The 17,497-nt window shown below is 51.3% G+C and overlaps 1 protein-coding gene across 1 annotated transcript; it reads left to right on the top strand.

The window, feature by feature from the left end:
- The first annotated feature begins 10,576 nt into the window (after window positions 1-10,576).
- On the top strand, window positions 10,577-15,384 carry LOC120695789 (intermediate filament protein ifd-1). Its single transcript, XM_039979026.1, has 4 exons — window positions 10,577-10,737; window positions 10,837-11,024; window positions 11,149-11,311; window positions 14,966-15,384. The coding sequence occupies exons 1-4, from the start codon at window positions 10,660-10,662 to the stop codon at window positions 15,254-15,256; spliced, it is 720 nt and encodes a 239-aa protein (XP_039834960.1). The 5' UTR covers window positions 10,577-10,659; the 3' UTR covers window positions 15,257-15,384.
- The last annotated feature ends 2,113 nt before the right edge of the window (window positions 15,385-17,497 follow it).

Below are 17,497 nucleotides of genomic sequence, written 5' to 3'. Positions count from 1 at the left end.
TTGCGAGAGAAGCTTTTAAGAGTTGAAGAGGCGACTAACTTCTGCCCCAGTGCTAGTCTTGCCAGATAATCAGAAGAGCTTTGTCGTTTATTGCGACGCATCCTGACAAGGATTGGGTTGTGTGCTTATGCAAGAAGGAAGAGTTGTAGCTTATGCCTCAAGACAGTTGAGAGCACATGAGCAGAACTACCCCACCCATGACTTGGAGCTAGCTGCAGTGGTGCATGCCCTCAAGATTTGGAGACATTATCTGATTGGGAATAAGTGTGAAATCTACACGGATCACAAGAGCCTGAAGTACATTTTCACCCAGTCAGACCTCAACCTTAGACAGAGAAGATGGTTGGAGTTGATCAAAGACTATGATTTGGAAATTCATTACCACCCTGGAAAGGCTAATGTGGTGGCTGATGCGCTCAGTCGTAAAGCATATTGCCATCACTTAGTCACACAAGCCCCAGAGCTGAGTGAAGAAATGAGGAAGTTGAACCTAAGGGTTGTACGCCGCTCTTGCAACTATAACCTTAGTGTCCATCCCGTCCTGGATGACCAGATAAAGGAAGCTCAGATGGAGGATAAAAGATTGGTATGGATTAAAGGTCGCAACAGTGAAGGCAAAGCCCCAGATTTCAGAGTAGATAAAGATGGAGTCTTGTGGTTCAAGAAGAGATTATGTGTGCCTAAGCAAGGTCATTTCCGCAGGACCATCTTGGATGAAGCCCATAACTCAGCCTATTCCATTCACCCCGGCACTACGAAAATGTACCTGGACTTTAAGGAGAAGTATTGGTGGAATGGTATGAAGGGGGATATCGCTCGATTCGTCGCTCATTGTGATGTGTGCAAAAGAGCCAAGGCAGAGCATCAGAAGCCTAGTGGATTACTCCAGCCGTTGCCGATCCCAGTATGGAAGTGGGATGAAGTTAGTATGGATTTTATCACCGGTCTACCAAGAACCCAGAGCGGTCATGACTCAGTTTGGGTGATTGTTGACCGACTCACTAAAATGGCACACTTCATCCCAGTGCGTACCACTTATGGAGGTGATAGATTAGCCAAATTATATATTGAGCGTATTGTGAAGCTGCATGGAGTACCTAAGAGGATTGTGTCAGATAGAGGCACCCAGTTCACTTCGAGATTCTGGAGCAGGTTACATGAAGCACTTGGTACAAAGTTGGACTTCAGTTCAGCCTATCATCCTCAGACTGATGGCCAGACTGAAAGAGTTAATCAGATCCTTGAAGACATGCTAAGAGCCTGTGTTCTTACTTATGGCAAAAATTGGGAAGACAGTTTGCCATATGCAGAGTTCTCTTACAACAACAGCTACCAGTCAAGCTTAAAGATGTCGCCGTTTGAAGCCCTCTACGGGAGGAAGTGTCGCACACCTCTCATGTGGACCGAAGTCGGTGACCGCATTATTGAGGGCCCAGATTTTATTAAAGAAGCAGAAGACAAGATAGCAGAAATCAGAGAGAATCTAAAGGCAGCTCAATCCCGCCAGAAAAGTTATGCCGATAAAAGAAGACGTACTCTCACCTTCGAAGTTGGAGACTATGTGTACCTTAAAGTTTCCCCAATTCGCGGCACACGCAGATTCCAGGTACGAGGAAAGTTGGCTCCACGTTACATTGGACCTTTCCCAATTATCAAGAAAGTGGGAGCGGTAGCCTATAAACTTCAGTTGCCAGCAGAGATGTCAGATGTACACGATGTATTCCATGTGTCCCAACTCAGAAAGTGCCTGCGAGTACCAGAAGAACAAGTGGCCCCAGAGACAATCGACCTACAGGATGATCTCAGATATCAAGAGGTACCAGTAAAAATTCTGGACACTGTGACGCGAAGAACCCGCAACTCAGAAGTCAGGATTTGCCGAGTTCAGTGGAGCAGGCATTCGGAAGCAGAAGCAACTTGGGAGAGAGAAGACGCGCTCCGAGCCGAGTTTCCCAGTCTCTTTAGTGGTGAAGCTGAATCTCGGGGACGAGATTCAACCTAAGTGGGGTAGGTTTGTAACATCCCAGTTTTCATCATGATTAAGGGGGAGTGTTGAAATTTATAATGCAAACTTCTAGAAGGTTGTATAAAAATAAGGATAAACCATGGCGTAATTTTGTTCACCATGACAAAGTTCTAGAATGTTCCACAAGAGTCATAAGAAGACAAGAAGTTTGGATGTTTTTTTGTCATGGTAAAATTTAGAATTTTCTAGAATTAGATATTTGTAGGGAACTTAGATATTTGTAGAGAACCTCCTAGAGTGTGACATGTGTCACTCATCCAAGAGGGTATGAGTGCCTATATAAGGAGGGTGTCACCCCTTGCCATGCCATACTACTCCACTCCATCCCACACACATCCAAGGGCATGGTAGAAGTGAGCATAGGTAGAGTGTGCTAGGTGTGTGTTCCTTTGTTGCTTCATTAAGGTAAGCGTCTTTATAAGTGTTAGTCTCCCGGTTAAATTTAAGTACTTAGTGTATAAGTTGTGATCCATCGAAGGTTGGCTCTGCCACCCGGGATCACAAAAGGGTCTGGGCTTCATCGAAGGTTGGCTCTGCCACCCGGAAGCCAGCTTCATCTGTTGGTAGGCTCTGCCTCCCGGAAGCAAAAGACGGCTCTGCCGTCAAAAGGACCCGGTACACTAAGTAACTAGAAGCTGACCGACTCTGAATTGAGTTGGTGTAGGTCCTCAACTTAGTAGGGCTGCCTCAATCACTAAAATAAAACTTATGTTGCAATTAAACTAGTAACGTAAAATAATACTAATGTTATACGAGGTATTACATAACTATTAGGTAAACTATTTTATACTCTTGCCTTGCATTAGTACATTCATTCCCTCCAGTAACCAGCATACGCATGCTTACACCTACGACAAAAATCATCTCGTTTCCATAAAAGTCTCTCAAGTCACCGTACCATGCCATAATTCCCAGACAATCATGACAGCGCCTACCTCCTTTGCCATAACTTCATCATTCCCTGGAAGCCACAGAGTACCCACACCATTGACCTTGAAAAGACCCGTCATGGCAGCACTCACCTCCCTAAAAATCGGGGTCGCCACGCACAGTGCCGGCCGAGATTTTTTCCGCCGAACCGCCTCACCCACTCGCTCTCACTCGCGCACGCGCGCCACGCCGGCCCCACGACGGGACCGCGCACTGCCGCCGGCATCACGCCGTGCTGCCCACTCCCGCATCCCCACCTCGCCCACGCCGCTGCAGCGCCCTCGCCGGCTTTGCCGCCTCGGCGCTCACGCCTTCAGTGCTGCCACTGTTCGCGTTGACGGCGAGCTACCGCAGCCCACGCCGTCGCCGTCCTTGCGCGACGCCGCTGCTGCTCTCCTCGCCTATAAAAGGAGCAAGGCCGTGACGAGCCCCGTCACCAGCCCAAGCGCACCGAGCCGCTTCGCTCCACCAGCTGAACCACTCCTCCCGAGCCCAGCTCACTCACGAAACGAAGCTCCAATAATTGATCCTCTTCCTCGAGCTGTTCCACGCCAAGGTGAGATGGCAGGCAGCTCCCCCGACCATTAACTCCACTAATAAAGGCCCAAAACACCCCCAGGCCGTGAGCACTTAATCCAAATCATTCTACCAATCAATACTGTAAACTCAAAATCTCCTTCATATCAACTCTTTTTCACGTAACTCTTTTTCCTCCTATTTTCATCTCCATTTGAGCTTATTGCTTGCTTGTGTTTGTTTGCCGGTTGTGTCATTTTCGCTCATAGATCACGGAGTGACCGAGGAGGAGCCTGCCAAGGAGCCAGAAGACCCGTACCACGAGCAGGAAGCCGCCGCCGCCGCCGACGCGTACGCAAGCGTAGGCAAGTTTCATCGACCCCTACGTGAGCGGTTGCATCCATGTGAGGACGTTTAGCTGTAGCCTGGGTCTAGGATCGATTACATATACCAGTACTTGAGTGATTGAGTGTGCTCATGCATGCATCTGAGTAGTCATGCATATCCAGAGCTGAGACTAGGATACGAAAGGATCTGGCTGAGACCAGGGCAGCTGGGTATGTTGGAGCCGGCGCTACCGTGGTGGTAGACTGGCAGGTGAGTGCTACCGTGGTGGTAGGCTCGAGTTGATATGTTGAGGGATGATTGCTGCCCTGGTGAACCATAATGACCGAGTTGTTTTGACATCTCACCTAGCTTACTTTCAGTACGACCACATGAGTTTGTATGGGCAAACCCTAGCCTAATCCCACTGGCTAACCTGGTAGTCGTCCGAGGTGGATATGTTTTGGGGTGAGACCTGGATTGGTCCAGACCCGAGGGTTTGGGGGCGACTAGTCGGGGTTGAGCCACGGCTGGGTGTCGGCTATGTCGGTTGTCCGTTCGGGCAGCCGAGCGTGTGGGTACAGTGTACGACCTCTGCAGAGTGTATAATCCATTCGAATGGTCCGTGTCCACGGTATGGACAGGCTACGGTGTGGTCCTGACAACTAGTGAGCTACCTATTGTGAGTTGTGTCGGGAAGAGTTGCATACCATTAGTTGCATTGTTAGTAGAATATGCTTATTATGTGTCGTGCATGTCATTTCCCCTCCCGTAGGGTGAGGTGGAGCTTGCTGAGTACTTTTGTACTCACCCCTGTTGATTTTTCTCCAGAGGATCCTGACTTTGTGCCAGAAGACTACGAGTAGATCGTGTCCGCACCCAAGCTGATCGAGTGGAGCCGTGATGGATGAAGAGCTAGTCCTGCATGTCGTTATGCTAGTTGTTATCCTATGGTTGTTTTGTGTAGCTTTGTGTTGTCACTTTACTCCTCATGTACGTGTTAAATAAAGCTCTGTATGACTCTGGACTCCACTTGATGTAACATGTATTATGCCGGAGACCTTATTCGGTAATTAATACATTGTTTAGCCTTGATCTTCGGATCGGGGCGCTTCACCTACCACTCACCCGGCACCCACGTGCCTCCCCGCGCACCGAGCACCGCCCCTGCCCGCGCGCCGCGTCGCGCACCGAGCACCGCCGCTGCCCGCGCCACGGCACACGCGCCCGACGCCAAGACGCGACGTCGCCACGCCCGCACGCGCGTGCGCGCCCACGAGCCTGCCACGGCACGCAGCTGAGCGCCCTGCCGTGCCATGTACGCGTGCCCGCGCCGCCCGCCGTTGACGCGCTGCCTCGCCGCCGGCCGCCCTATGCTCACCCAGCACCGCGGACCCGCCCCGCGCACTGCTCCCACATGCGTTCACGCGTCGCCCGCCGCTGCTGCCCTGTGCGTTCACGCATCGCCTCGGCCCGCCCTCGCCGGCCGCGCCACCGCATCCCGACACGAGCAAGCGGTCGGAGCGCCATTAAAGGCACCCCGCACCGCCCGCCGGCCGCCACCGCCGCGTCTCACCTACCCGCGCCGCTCCACCGCCTTAGCTCGGCTATAAAAGGGCCCCCGAGCTCCACAGACGTCCCCACGACCTCACCCGCCGGCCCTAGCCTCCCCTCCTAACCCGCAGCGCCGCCGCCGCCGCCGGCCCGCGTCGCCTCGCTTCCCCGCCGCGTCCCAAGCCGAGGTGAGCCGGGGAATCGATCCCCCACACCCCGCTGCCCTTTTTCCCCCTACCCCGAGCCGCCGCCGGACCCCTAGGCCGCCGAATCGCCGGCGCCGAGCGCCGCCCTCCCCTCTCCTCTGTTCTGCGTGGGGAGAGGAAGGGGATGGCAGTTTTGCCAATAGCCCCCACCTTCCCTCTAATCACTAAAGAGTCCCTCCCTTTATAACATTTTTCCCAAAAACACCCTCCCTGTTTTCCTATTTTGCAAACAAATCCTCCACTATTTAAACTTAATAATAATTAGGCCCCTACACCTTCCTAATAAGCCCAAATATTTCTAGAAATCGTAAACAGGCCCCTGGTTCTCTTGAAATATTTACAACAAGGTCCCTGACCCTTATTTAAACCCTAGACCCCTACATAACCCATTAATTCATGCACCAAACAAACTCTGATCGACCCGAAACTCTACCACGCCTCACGTGCCATAGTTTTGGTCATGCCAGTAGGAAATCGCTCAACAATTTTATCCCGAACTCCATATCTTAACCTTTTCCGATTTGAGCTCAACGATAAAATATTTATTTCTTTGTATTTATTGTGTGTTTATTTGTGTGCGTCGTAGATCACGGTGTGAACGAGGGAGAGCCCGTTGTCGAGCAATACTGTGAGCCCGTGAACGAGGACCAGATCCACGACCCCGAGCCCGAAGGACAGGACCTCCCCGAAGGCTACGAAGACGGCAAGTTCAATCCCATCCTTTGATGCATGTTTCTGTCCTAGTTTTTATAAATACAACCCAATGGCATGCTTTATAAAATTGCATATGTTTTGCTTGCATGAAAACACGGTTGGATAGCCACCCCTTGATTTGTGATGACCATTCCTTGACCACCCAGATTAATGTCTGACTTTGCTTGGACGTTAATCGATATTAGAACGCTTAGGACCTTGCTCATAATACGATTTATTTTATAAAGAAAATGTGTGCGTGTGAGATGGGATAAATGTGGTGTGTTTGTAAAGAAAGTTTAGACGGGATGGAGGGCATTTCTACGGATTTGCCATTTGGTGTGCTCGTGCCAATGTGGCAGGGCAAAGAAGGGAGATATCCATCTTGTCGTGTCTAAGGACCGAGTTGATGTGTCATCTCACCTAACTCCTCTATCGTGCAAACCACTCGACCGTTGAATGGGCAACGGCGTAGCATGAATCCCACTAGTTGGTGTGATAGCCATCAGGAGGGCTGAGAGCAACGAGTGACCAAGGAGAAGGGATATGCTCAGTGTGACTTATACCCCGGTTAAACCTCGGAGTTAGGTCGATGACCCCTTGGTGAATCCCGTGATGGCTAGTCAGGCTTAGCTAAGGTGGGTAATGGCTATGTTGGGATCTACACCGACACGACGGTGTTCGAGTTGTGGTAACCTACTTGTGGGTAAAGTTGCACACCTCTGCAGAGTTAAAGCTATTCGAATAGCCGTGCCCACGGTATTGGGCGAGTTACGGTGTGGTCACATAACTAGTGTTTCATCGGGATGGGCTGGCGTGAGTGTTTTGGTTCAATGTCCGGCAGTTGTGCTGTGTGCTACGACGGACGGGGAGTCCGGTAGCAGTTTAAAACTTGAACTCTGTGTTACTTTTTACAAAAAACTAGTTTCTGAAATGTTTTCTGCTAAATAAACCCCTGCATACAATTTAGCTTTCTGCAAATTAAGCCAGAACCTTACCCTTGATTTACCTATGCATATTATTCTGATATAACCCCCTCCGTGGGTGATCATAGTCATCGCCAGAAGTCACCGCTACCCCGACATCCAGCCGTGGCGAGTAACCGCTACGGGATTCAGGCACCAAGACACCTATTCCTTGGCCATCAGAAAGACACTCCGTTACCTGTGCCGGATTATCGAGGAACACCTAGCACCCACACCGATGAGGTTCTTTCCGCCGGCCATCAGAACCCCAGTTTGGGAGGCACGCATGAGAAGTCTGGAACGGCGCCGCCATGAAGTGGACCCTTTGTACCAAGTGGCTACCTACCTAACCGCTTTGGATCAGCTCTTCGATGAACAAGCCCACTTGTTGAGGGAGCAGACCCATCGCGCCAGCAAGCAGAGCTCGCGGTGAGGCTCCAACAGGTCCGAGCAGCCCAAGCCGAGGCAAGAGCCGCAGCCGCGATCAGCAGTGAAGCAGTTGCACAGGAGAGCCTCAGACAAGCCCGAGACCGGCGCATGCAAGAATGGACCAGGAGTGGAACCCCAGTTCCGGCCATCGGAGAAGACCAAGTTCTACTCGGGACACCAGTCATAGGATGGGGACCACTCGTGATAACCCCGCAAGCCCCACCCGAGAACCCCGAAGGGTCTACTGCCATCGGTGAAGGAGAAGTTGCTACGCAGCCCCAGGAGAACGGGAACTTAGAGGACGGCGAGTAAGGATTGCTCACAAACTCCGCCCCAGAAGAAGGCTCGCCCCGCGAGTAGAATGTCCGACCCTACCCTATGGTTGTACTTTTCTAGCCCTTTCGGTTTAAGTTGTATCCCTAAGTATGAATATGTACCCGGACGTGTAGTATGCGTGCTGGTGGGTGGTGGGGTGGGCGGGCCAAGTGGAGGCCGGCGGCGGGGGCGCGGTGAGCCGGCGAGCAACGACGTCGGGGACAGGCGGGGCGAGCAAGGGCCGGCGACAAGGGGCGGGGCGAGTGCCGGCACCGGTAGGGGCGGGGCAAGCGCCGTTGCGCCGGCCGGTGGCGGGGTGGGGAGTGCCGCATGTCGTGGCCACGGGAGATGTGTTGGAAGACGGAAGGAGGCGGCGGCGGCGCTTGACCGAGCGAGAGGGAGGCGGATGTGCTTTGGATGGAGGCTAGGGTTTTCTTTCTATTATACTCCAGGGAGCTCGGGAGGGGAGGGGAGACCGAGCCCTTAACGGGCCTATTCTTTTTTTACCGGGCCATGCCGTGCCGCCCGGCGGGCGGGAGTGGCAGTCCAAGCCCAGCACACTCCACCGGGCCGGGCCAGCACGGGCACAGAGGTCACCGGGCCGTGCCGGGCTTGGACCGGGCCAAAAAACGTGCTTTCGGGCGGGCTGTCGGGCTACGGGCTGCATGGCCATCTATAGACCACAGCTCGCCACAGCAAAAGTTAGACAGTCACAAGAAAAATATCAGTGTTTGGTTTCTCACTTCGTGACGTGGCCACCGTAGTTTTTGCTTGTGCTATTCCGTGGCGATTGTGGCGCCGAAAAAGCTCAAAGTGTGGCGGTGGCAAACTATGGCCGCAACCCAAACATGACCTGAGCTTTGCAGGTCTCTTTGACTCATTTTTTGTTGTTATGCTTTCTTTTTATGTTTTCTACCTTTTTTCTCTCTTCCTAATAAATTTACGGCAAGTATCTTGCAGCCACTTCAAAAAAAAAAGAGAAAAGGTTTCCCGAAGCTAGCTTCATTCTGAACAGTAAATTTAAATAGTTGCATCTGCCTGCCCTGTTCCGAGAAATAGCCAAGGGTTATTTTGAGAGCTAAAGTTTAGCTCAAGAAAATAACCCTTCAATAAAATAGGCCTTGAGATGTTTGGATCTAAAGGTTATTTGGCTCCTAAAATACTTATCCAATCATTGGACTGTCACTTTTTCAAGACAAAGAGTGTGAGAGAATCAGTGTGCTCCAAATAATATAGACCCTGTTTGGTTTTCAGAAGTCTCTAGCCTCTCCAAAAGTCCCTGGGGCTAAACAAAAGTCCCACCCTGTTTGGTTTCAACAATTGAATGGTCTAAACATCATTTAATGGAGTGTTCAAAAGACTTCTTTACCCCTTCTCCTACATGCATACGCCGAGGCGCCCTACCCTTCACCTGCGCCGAACCTCCGGCATGTCTGACGCGCCCGACGACAGCTCCCTCCCGGCGGCGGCAAGCTCCTCAAGCTCGATCTTGCCGGCCTCAAGCTCGGCGGCGGTGTGGCGGAGTCGCGGGCGCCCGGCGAGGCGGAGAGGCGGAGGCGCGCGGAGTCATCGGGACTCCTGGCCCACGCGCGGCTCCTGGCGGTGCGGCCTCGCAGCTGCGAGGCAGCGGGACGGCGCGATGTGCGGGTGCGGGGTGGTGCGGACGGCGCGGGTGCGCGGCGACGGGAGGGCGCGGCCTCGTGGGCTCAGATCCGGCGCACGGCCGGTGGCGGCGAGACGCCCCTCCTCCTCCTCCCTCGCGGTCGACTGGCTCGGCTCCGGCGCGCGGCCTCCATCCCCTGCGGCAGCATGCGGGTGCGCGCAGCCGTCGAGTTCGAGAGGATCTGCGGCGACGGCGAGCTCCGCGGCGGTCGTCGAGCTCCGGCCATGGCGGCGGGCGTCGAGCTCGGACCTCTCCAGGCCGGCATGCGGGAGCAACGTCGGGAGGTGGAGCGGGCGGGTGAGCCCACGGCGGGCTTCGGCGGGCGGGCTGGGCGGCGGTTGCGAGGTGGAGCGAGCACTGGCGGTGGCGCGGCTCGAATCGGCGGGCGGGCGGAGTAGAGGCGCGCGTGGCGGGGGGGATGTGGGGTGGTGGCGGCGGCAGAGAGGGGAACGGGTAGGGGAGAGGACGAGAGAGCCAGAGGATGTGGATGGGGGAGGGCGCGTCGGGGTGGGGGAGGGGCGGACCGGGGGTAAGGTAGGGGCAGTAGGTGGGAATATAGCCCAAAAGCCTCAAAAAAGCTCCTCATGAGGGTCTTCTCTAAAAAAAGTCTCTACCCCAAAAAAGTCCCTAAAAATCCCACCCTGTTTGGGTTAAAAGTACGTAAAGTCCTAGGGACTTCTACAAAAGTCCCTCAAACCAAACAGGCCCATAGCCCCAAATAGCACCTTTTGGAGGGGATAGTTTTTTAGATGGACTATTTACAAATAGCTCAGAAATAGCCCACATGTTTGGCTCCTTACTATTTTGGCTATTTAGGGTGGGCTAAAAATAACCCATAAATTCAAACAGAATCAGGGTGAGGAAAGTTGTTTAGCCCAAATCCCAAAGAAGCTGCTGGTGGGCCCAACTGCTCATGATCCAGTACACGACTACCCTCTGATCCTGAGCGTTCGTTCCTGTCCGGACGGCCACGCCGGGAACCTTTCCCGCCCAAGCAAACCCAAACCACCGCCCGCCCCCGCCGCCGCCGCCGCCGCGATGGAGCTCTCCGCCGCCTTCGAGGAGCGCGTCCGGCAGATGGAGGACGCGCGCAACCACCGCCTCGCCCTCCTGCACGTCTCTCCCGCCGCTCCCCTCCTCATCCACCCCTCCAAACCCTAACTCACCGGCCTCACCGGCGGCGCCTCCTTCCTCCCCGTTGCCTTGTTGACGCAGGCCGAGAAGGAGATCCAGGCCGCCAAGTCCCGCATCCTCGCCGCCAAGCTCGCCGCCGCGCGCCGGCTCGAGCGACGCCGCCTCCTCCTCGAGCGCCGCGCCGCCGACGTCGCCTCCCGGGCCCTCGCCGCCCGCGCCGACATCGACGCCGCGCGCCTGCGCCGCCTCGCCGCCGCCCGCGAACTCCGGTAGGGAAGCCACCAGTGATCTCCCCCCCCCCCCCCTCCCCCCTCTTCTCTCTATACCTTCCTCCACCAGAAACTCGGGGGCATTTCGTTTTTATTTAAAATTCCGCATCTGCATTGCTCACAGCTCGGTGAGGGATGAGATCGAGGAGGCGAAGCGGAGGGAGGAGGACTGGGACCGCTTCTACGAGGCCAAGCGGAAGGAGATGGAGGAGTTCCAGGCGGTGTCGCAGCGGTTCGAGGCGGAGACTCGCGAGGAAGTGCAGAGACTCAGGGATTTGGTATCTCAAGTATGGTCCTAACCCAATCCTATGCATCCATATAACTATGAGCTCATTACAGTTCCTAGCTTGTTTAGTCTAAACGCAAGTGGTGACATTGGCGTGAAGCTGGTAGATTGTTAATTCTATTGTTCACTTCGGCATGTTCAAATCAAATGGCAACAGGGCAGGGGTGTTTAATAGGTTTTGGTCTCTAGCCTAGCCAGTAGCTTCTCTTCTGAGTTGAAAACTAGCCAGTAGCTTGTAGTTTATTGATTGATCTTTGTTGGCCGGTCCAATGGAATGGACCACAGGGCAAGCTGGAAGCTACCTCTTGCCATCTAGTCAAAATGTTGCCTAGCTATTTCATTGCAATTCAGATGGACCGGATCATTGAGGAGTGATAAATTCTTGGGCCATGGTTGTTGCCTCCTGAGACAGGTTTGAATTTTCAATCCTGTGTTGGTACGCACCAACATTTGTGGTTTCATTATTCAAACAGCAAAACAGAAGTGCATGGGTATGAGCTATGGGTTCTATGAAGACCAAGAAAGGCTAGCGGTTTTTTTATTTTTATATTTTATATTTTCGTTTTTTACAAAAATATATTTTCGATTTGGAAATTTACAGGAATATACCCCGGCCGCCTCGCTGCCGGGCGGCCGGGACCTGGCCGCCCGGCAGCCGGGCGGCAGGGGCATTTTTGAAAAAAATTTCGCGGAGAAAATTGCGCGCAGGTCCCTGGGGGCCGGTCGCCCGACAGCGGGGCGACCGGCCCCCCAGGCCGCCCGGCAGCGGGGCGGCCGGCCCTGCCCCGCAGGCCGGCCGTAATTTTTGCAATTTAGCCTTTTTCGCGAAAGAATTTCACATATGTGCCCTTTTTGTAACTTTTTGCTGAAATAGACCTTGGGGGGTCGGCGCCGTAATATGTGGCGCCGAGATAACACGTCTTGGTGCTACAGATCACGGCGCCGAGGTGCCACGCACGCACAAGCGATCTAGTGAATCTTCGAACTTGCTTTTAATATTTTCGGACCTTTTCAGGAGACTAGAATACTGTGAACCACACATCAAATATAACGGTAAGAATTAAGAATTAAAAACTGTATTATACAATGTAAACAATAGGAATTACATCATAATACAACGTTAATGAAACACACATCAGACATGCAGTGGCATGTCAGAACCCGTTGCGACTACGGTAAACAGATTCTGAACTAAGCTAACATGTCTTAGTTAATTTAAAAAAACACAACAAACACAACGATGCAGCATGTCACTAGCACTAGGTAATCCTAGTAGCCGTACCTCATTTCAAACACAACAAACACATCGACTGTGGGTGCTCATTGAAATCTTCAGGATCAATCGTGGTGGCAACACCTGCAAAACGTTCCTCAAGATCCTCCAGCCACGTAGAAGGTACCACGCGGGCCCGACAGCGTCTCCGGTGATAGAAAGACCAAGCAGCATCGCAACGTCCTGCATGGTCGGTGCCATCTCCCCACAAGGGAGGTGGAACGTGTGTGTCTCAGGTCTCCATCTGTCAACGAGAGCTGAAAGTAGAGACATGTCTAGCTTCACCAAAGCACTCTCAGCAAGACGAGCCACAGTGAGAAGATCTGCCTCGCTCAGCCTGCATCATACAGTGCGCAAATGTTAATACATTATATAACGAAATGTATAACAGATAAAAATAGGAAATAGACGACATATCACCTGGGCACCCATCATGGATCTACAGGAACCAACTCTGCAGGTGGACGTGGACGCAGCACGTTTAGTTCTTGGTGCTAAACCTTCGCAAGGAAGGACCGGTGACCCGAGTCTATTGTTGGGTCCAGCAACGCAGGAGTAACCCCGGCCATACCTACCACGTAAGATCAAAAAAATACAATACAATCACACACATCTAAATATTTCTAATAGTTCCTTATATTTCCTAAATAATTTCTAAGATTTTCTAACGATTTATAATAATTTCTAACATTTTATAAATTTTCTAATATTATCTTGCAATTTTTAAGATTACTTAATTAGATTGCTAATGTACTATATCAACGCTAATAACTACAAGTAACATCTAAATGTACCACTAATCAGTCCTAATAATAATTAAACTGATTGTTAATCTACTGTTTCAACAAAATAGTTTCTATAATTTTCTACAATTTTCTAACATTTTCTACAATTTTCTAACATTCTCTATAATTTTCTAACATTTTCTAACATTTTCTAAAATTTTCTAACATTTTCTACAATTTTCTAATATTATCTTACAATTTTTTTGATTTTCTAATACTTCTCTAACAATTTTCTAGTATTTTCTAATACTAAATTTAACACTAAATGTACTATATCAACACTAATCACTATAAGTAACTGCACCTAAATGTACCACTAATCACTCCTAACAATAATTGAACTGATTGCTAATCTACTATTTCAAAAAAAATAATTACAACATAATCTATTTATAAAATGTAGAAAATTTTAGTTACCTACAGTCGCCGGCTTGAAAATCCGGCAAGGCTTCGCCGCTTTGCCTCTCCCTCCCTCCCTCTCTTTTCTTTTTTTCTGGATTTTTAGTGAGGCAAATGAGGGGGTGAGGGACAGCCAACACCTTATATAGGGTTGGGGGCCGGTCGCCCTGCAGGCTGGCGGCCAGGGCCCGCCGCTCCTCTGCCGGGCGGCCTGGAGGGCTGGCCGCCCCACTGCCAGACGGCCGGTCCTCCAAGGACCTCAGCGCAATTTTTTGTCGACTTTTTTTGCAGATAAGCCCCTGGCGCCCGGCTGCCGGGCAGCCAGGTCCCGGCCGCCCGGCAGTGGGGCGGCGGGGGTATATTCATGTAAATTTCGAACACGAACATATATTTTTGTAAAAAACAAAAATAAAAAATAAAAAAATAAAAAAACCGCGAAAGGCTACTCTGTGTTTGATTGGGCCAGTTGCTTACTAATTTATATGGACACTAAACAAGAATGTGTTATGTTGTCAAATGGTCTGCTGATATATTATAGTGTGTCACTTGCAAGTCATGGCAGCATCGAGAAAGATAGGACACTATTTATGGTTGTACTTGGATCATAAGAAATTATCAAAATGCTAGATCCGTAAAGAGAATCATTGCTGGATAATTTTGTTCTATTAGGCCAACGTAGCAAGAAATAGCTGGTCGTGGAAGCTGTGTATAATTTATCTTTTTGATCTTGGTGTTGGTGGATTCTCTATCAGTCCATCTTATCAGGTAGCTATTACTTTACTTGCCCGATGCAACAAAACAATTCATGAGTCATGGACCATTGTCTGCACATAACCATTAACTTCACAAGCATCCAAATAACATTAATATGAATTTAAAAGACACCCTGTTCTTGTATATAAGAATCACCCCTCCTAAGAAATTGTTGATTGGCCCATTTTGTTAGGTTTGCAGTGCAGTGATATGGAGCAAGGAGCTATCAAAAATAATATACAGTTCAAGATCTACTGATCTGATTTCTGACGAATGAATAGAGAGCCACTGCTCAAGATCCCATCAGGCTCTTACAGCTACACTATTTTTGCCGTTGTCCTCCGTGCGATTGTGTCTTCATAAGGGCCAAATTATTGCTCTGCTGATGCTGTGAATTTGTATCTATCTGCATCTGATTAACGGATGGCTAATGTAATGGTTCCAGTTGAAATCTACACTGCAAGAGCTGCAGAGCAGCGAGATGTACTCCAACAACGCCGAGATTGATGCTGCAGAAGCCAGGAAGTCTGATCTGATTGCCAAGAAGGCAAAGCTGGACGAGAGCCTGGCTTCAGCCCGCCAGTTCAGAGCGCTGCTTCAGCAGCAGCTCCAGAAAGCTTTCCAGTCAGAGGTTGGGGATCAAAACACATTTGAACTCCAGTTCCAATCCTGCGTAAGGAAAACGAGGACCGAGGACGTCTGCGTCAGTACTCCCAGTGATTTTGCTCATGCTTGATGCATCGGCGTACAGGTGAAAGAAATTTGACATGAATACCGAGAGATAATAGGCTTCATTTCGGTTGTTCGCTGAAGAACACTTACTACGATTCTATGGTACTTTTGCACGGCGATGGAAGCCTGTTACTCGATCGTTGCTTCATTGCAACGCTTGATCTGAATTCAGGAGGCTGGTGCCTTCGCCATGCAGCAAGTGCGAAGCATATATACTCACCCCATTTGCTGCAGGATCATTGGCAAAGCGTGAGCCTTTTTCACCCCCGGTGGATTGAATTGGTACTGGCGCTGCGAAGTGTGCAGCGTACTCCCCTCTCATCAATGTGTAGGGCTAGTCGCCCCCATCTGCGTATTCGCATGCAGCCCAGAGGCAAAGTGGACGCTTTAGGGTTGGTGCCCCCTCTTCAACTACTCACGCACTTGTACCATCTCGTTAAATGTTTGGGTTTCGATACTGCAGTACTTTCATTGTTATTTGATAAATAATGTTCAATTATAGGCTAATTAGGCTTAAAAGATTCATCTCGTGCTAATCAGTTAGACTGTACAATTAGTTATTTTTTTCAACTGCATTTAATGCTCCATGCATGTGTCCGAATATTCGATGTGACGGGTACTGTATAATTTTTTTTTAAGAACTAAACAGGGCTGAAATGCAGCTGTAATTCATAAATTCTGGCAAATAAATATCGTCGTGCCAGGGGCCAGAGACAAAGAAAGATACAGAGACCGCAGTTAATAGGGGCCGTGTTTGGTTGTCAGTCCGAAAATTTTTTCACAAAAAGATGAACACATGCATGGAGTACTAAACGAAGTTTATTTGCGAAATTTTTTCACAGATGAGTGTAACTTTTCGAGACGAATCTAATAAGTCAAGTTCTATCATGATTGGCTACAGTGATGCTACAATAATTAGACTTTATTTAATACCCTTAATTAGTGATCAAAGCACCGAAATGTTTTCATGAAATTTTTTTCAGGGCCATCCAAACACGGCCAGAGTCACGGTCGTATGCAACAGCTTGTCTGAGGTTTAGAGTTCGTGTTCAGCTCACAAAATCAGGCGTTTTTTTTAACATCCTTGTCGGTACCCTACAACTGGGGTACCCACTCCTACTGTGCCAAGACTCGCGTAGTTATCCGTAACTACGCCCTAAGGAGCTGAGCAGCCGGACTCCTGGGTTCCGACTCCATCTCACCGGACCAACGGTCCCGGACCCGCTTCCCGTTCGGGGACGGGTCCGGTGTCACCACATGTCCCAGAGGTGGAAATGCTCAGCACCTGTGGCCGCGGACCCGGATCCCCGCAGGTGGGTCCGGGACCTCCACGTGCCATCCGGACTCCCGCAGGTGGGTCCGGGACCTCCACGTGCCATCCGGACTCCCGCAGGTGGGTCCGGGACCTCCACGTGCCATCCGGACCCCCCCGTGAGCTCTCGGCTCAGTTAGCTACTCGGGAGGGGTCCGGAGCCGCCACGTGTCACACAGACGCGGGTGCGGGCGCAAGCCTTCCGCTGGAAGCTCCCTCACCCACCCGCATTAAGTGCGAGTGGTTGAGGCAGGCTCTGCTGCCGCTGGGCACGGGGCAGCTTTTGTCAGTCCACACTGTGGATCGCCAGTTACCGAGGCGGCTCGTCAGTTACCAAGGCAAGCACTAAAGACGCAGCGCCGCGCCCATGGGCGACGAGTCATGATGACCAGCTACTGACTGGAGCAACAGTGCACGCTGCTACAGTGGACTGAGTCAGTAGTTCGGCGCTTCATCATGACCTCGACGCGCGGCTGCAGAGGCTGGACTTTACTCTGACAGGACAGCTCAAGACCATCCCTGGTCAGAAGCTACGCACGGAGGCCGACGACAAGATCTCCGGATCTGAGGCATTGAAGGCCAAAATGTAGTTTATAATACATCGCCGGGTCCACATGTCGGGGCCCCGCTCAGTGTACGTGCTCCCCTTGGACATATAAAAGGGAGAGCACGCCCGCTAGACCGGAGGAGGGACGGATCCAGACAGACTCAAGCTCTCGCACCTTCTCACTCTCGTGGGAAGGCAATACAACACACAGTGGACGTAGGGTATTACGCTCCGGCGGCCCGAACCACTCTAAATCTTGCTGTGTTCATCGAGTTCTTGAGTGAGATCGAACTAAGACTAGCTAACCCCCGAGTACACACCCTCTGGGCTAGGGCGGGTGCCTTCCGCCACCCGGCCGTGGTTTGCAGCACCACGACATTTGGCGC

The sequence above is a fragment of the Panicum virgatum genome, chromosome 1K, assembly GCF_016808335.1.
Source record: "Panicum virgatum strain AP13 chromosome 1K, P.virgatum_v5, whole genome shotgun sequence".
NCBI lineage: Eukaryota > Viridiplantae > Streptophyta > Magnoliopsida > Poales > Poaceae > Panicum > Panicum virgatum.
This window is presented reverse-complemented; position numbering and strand designations above follow the sequence as displayed.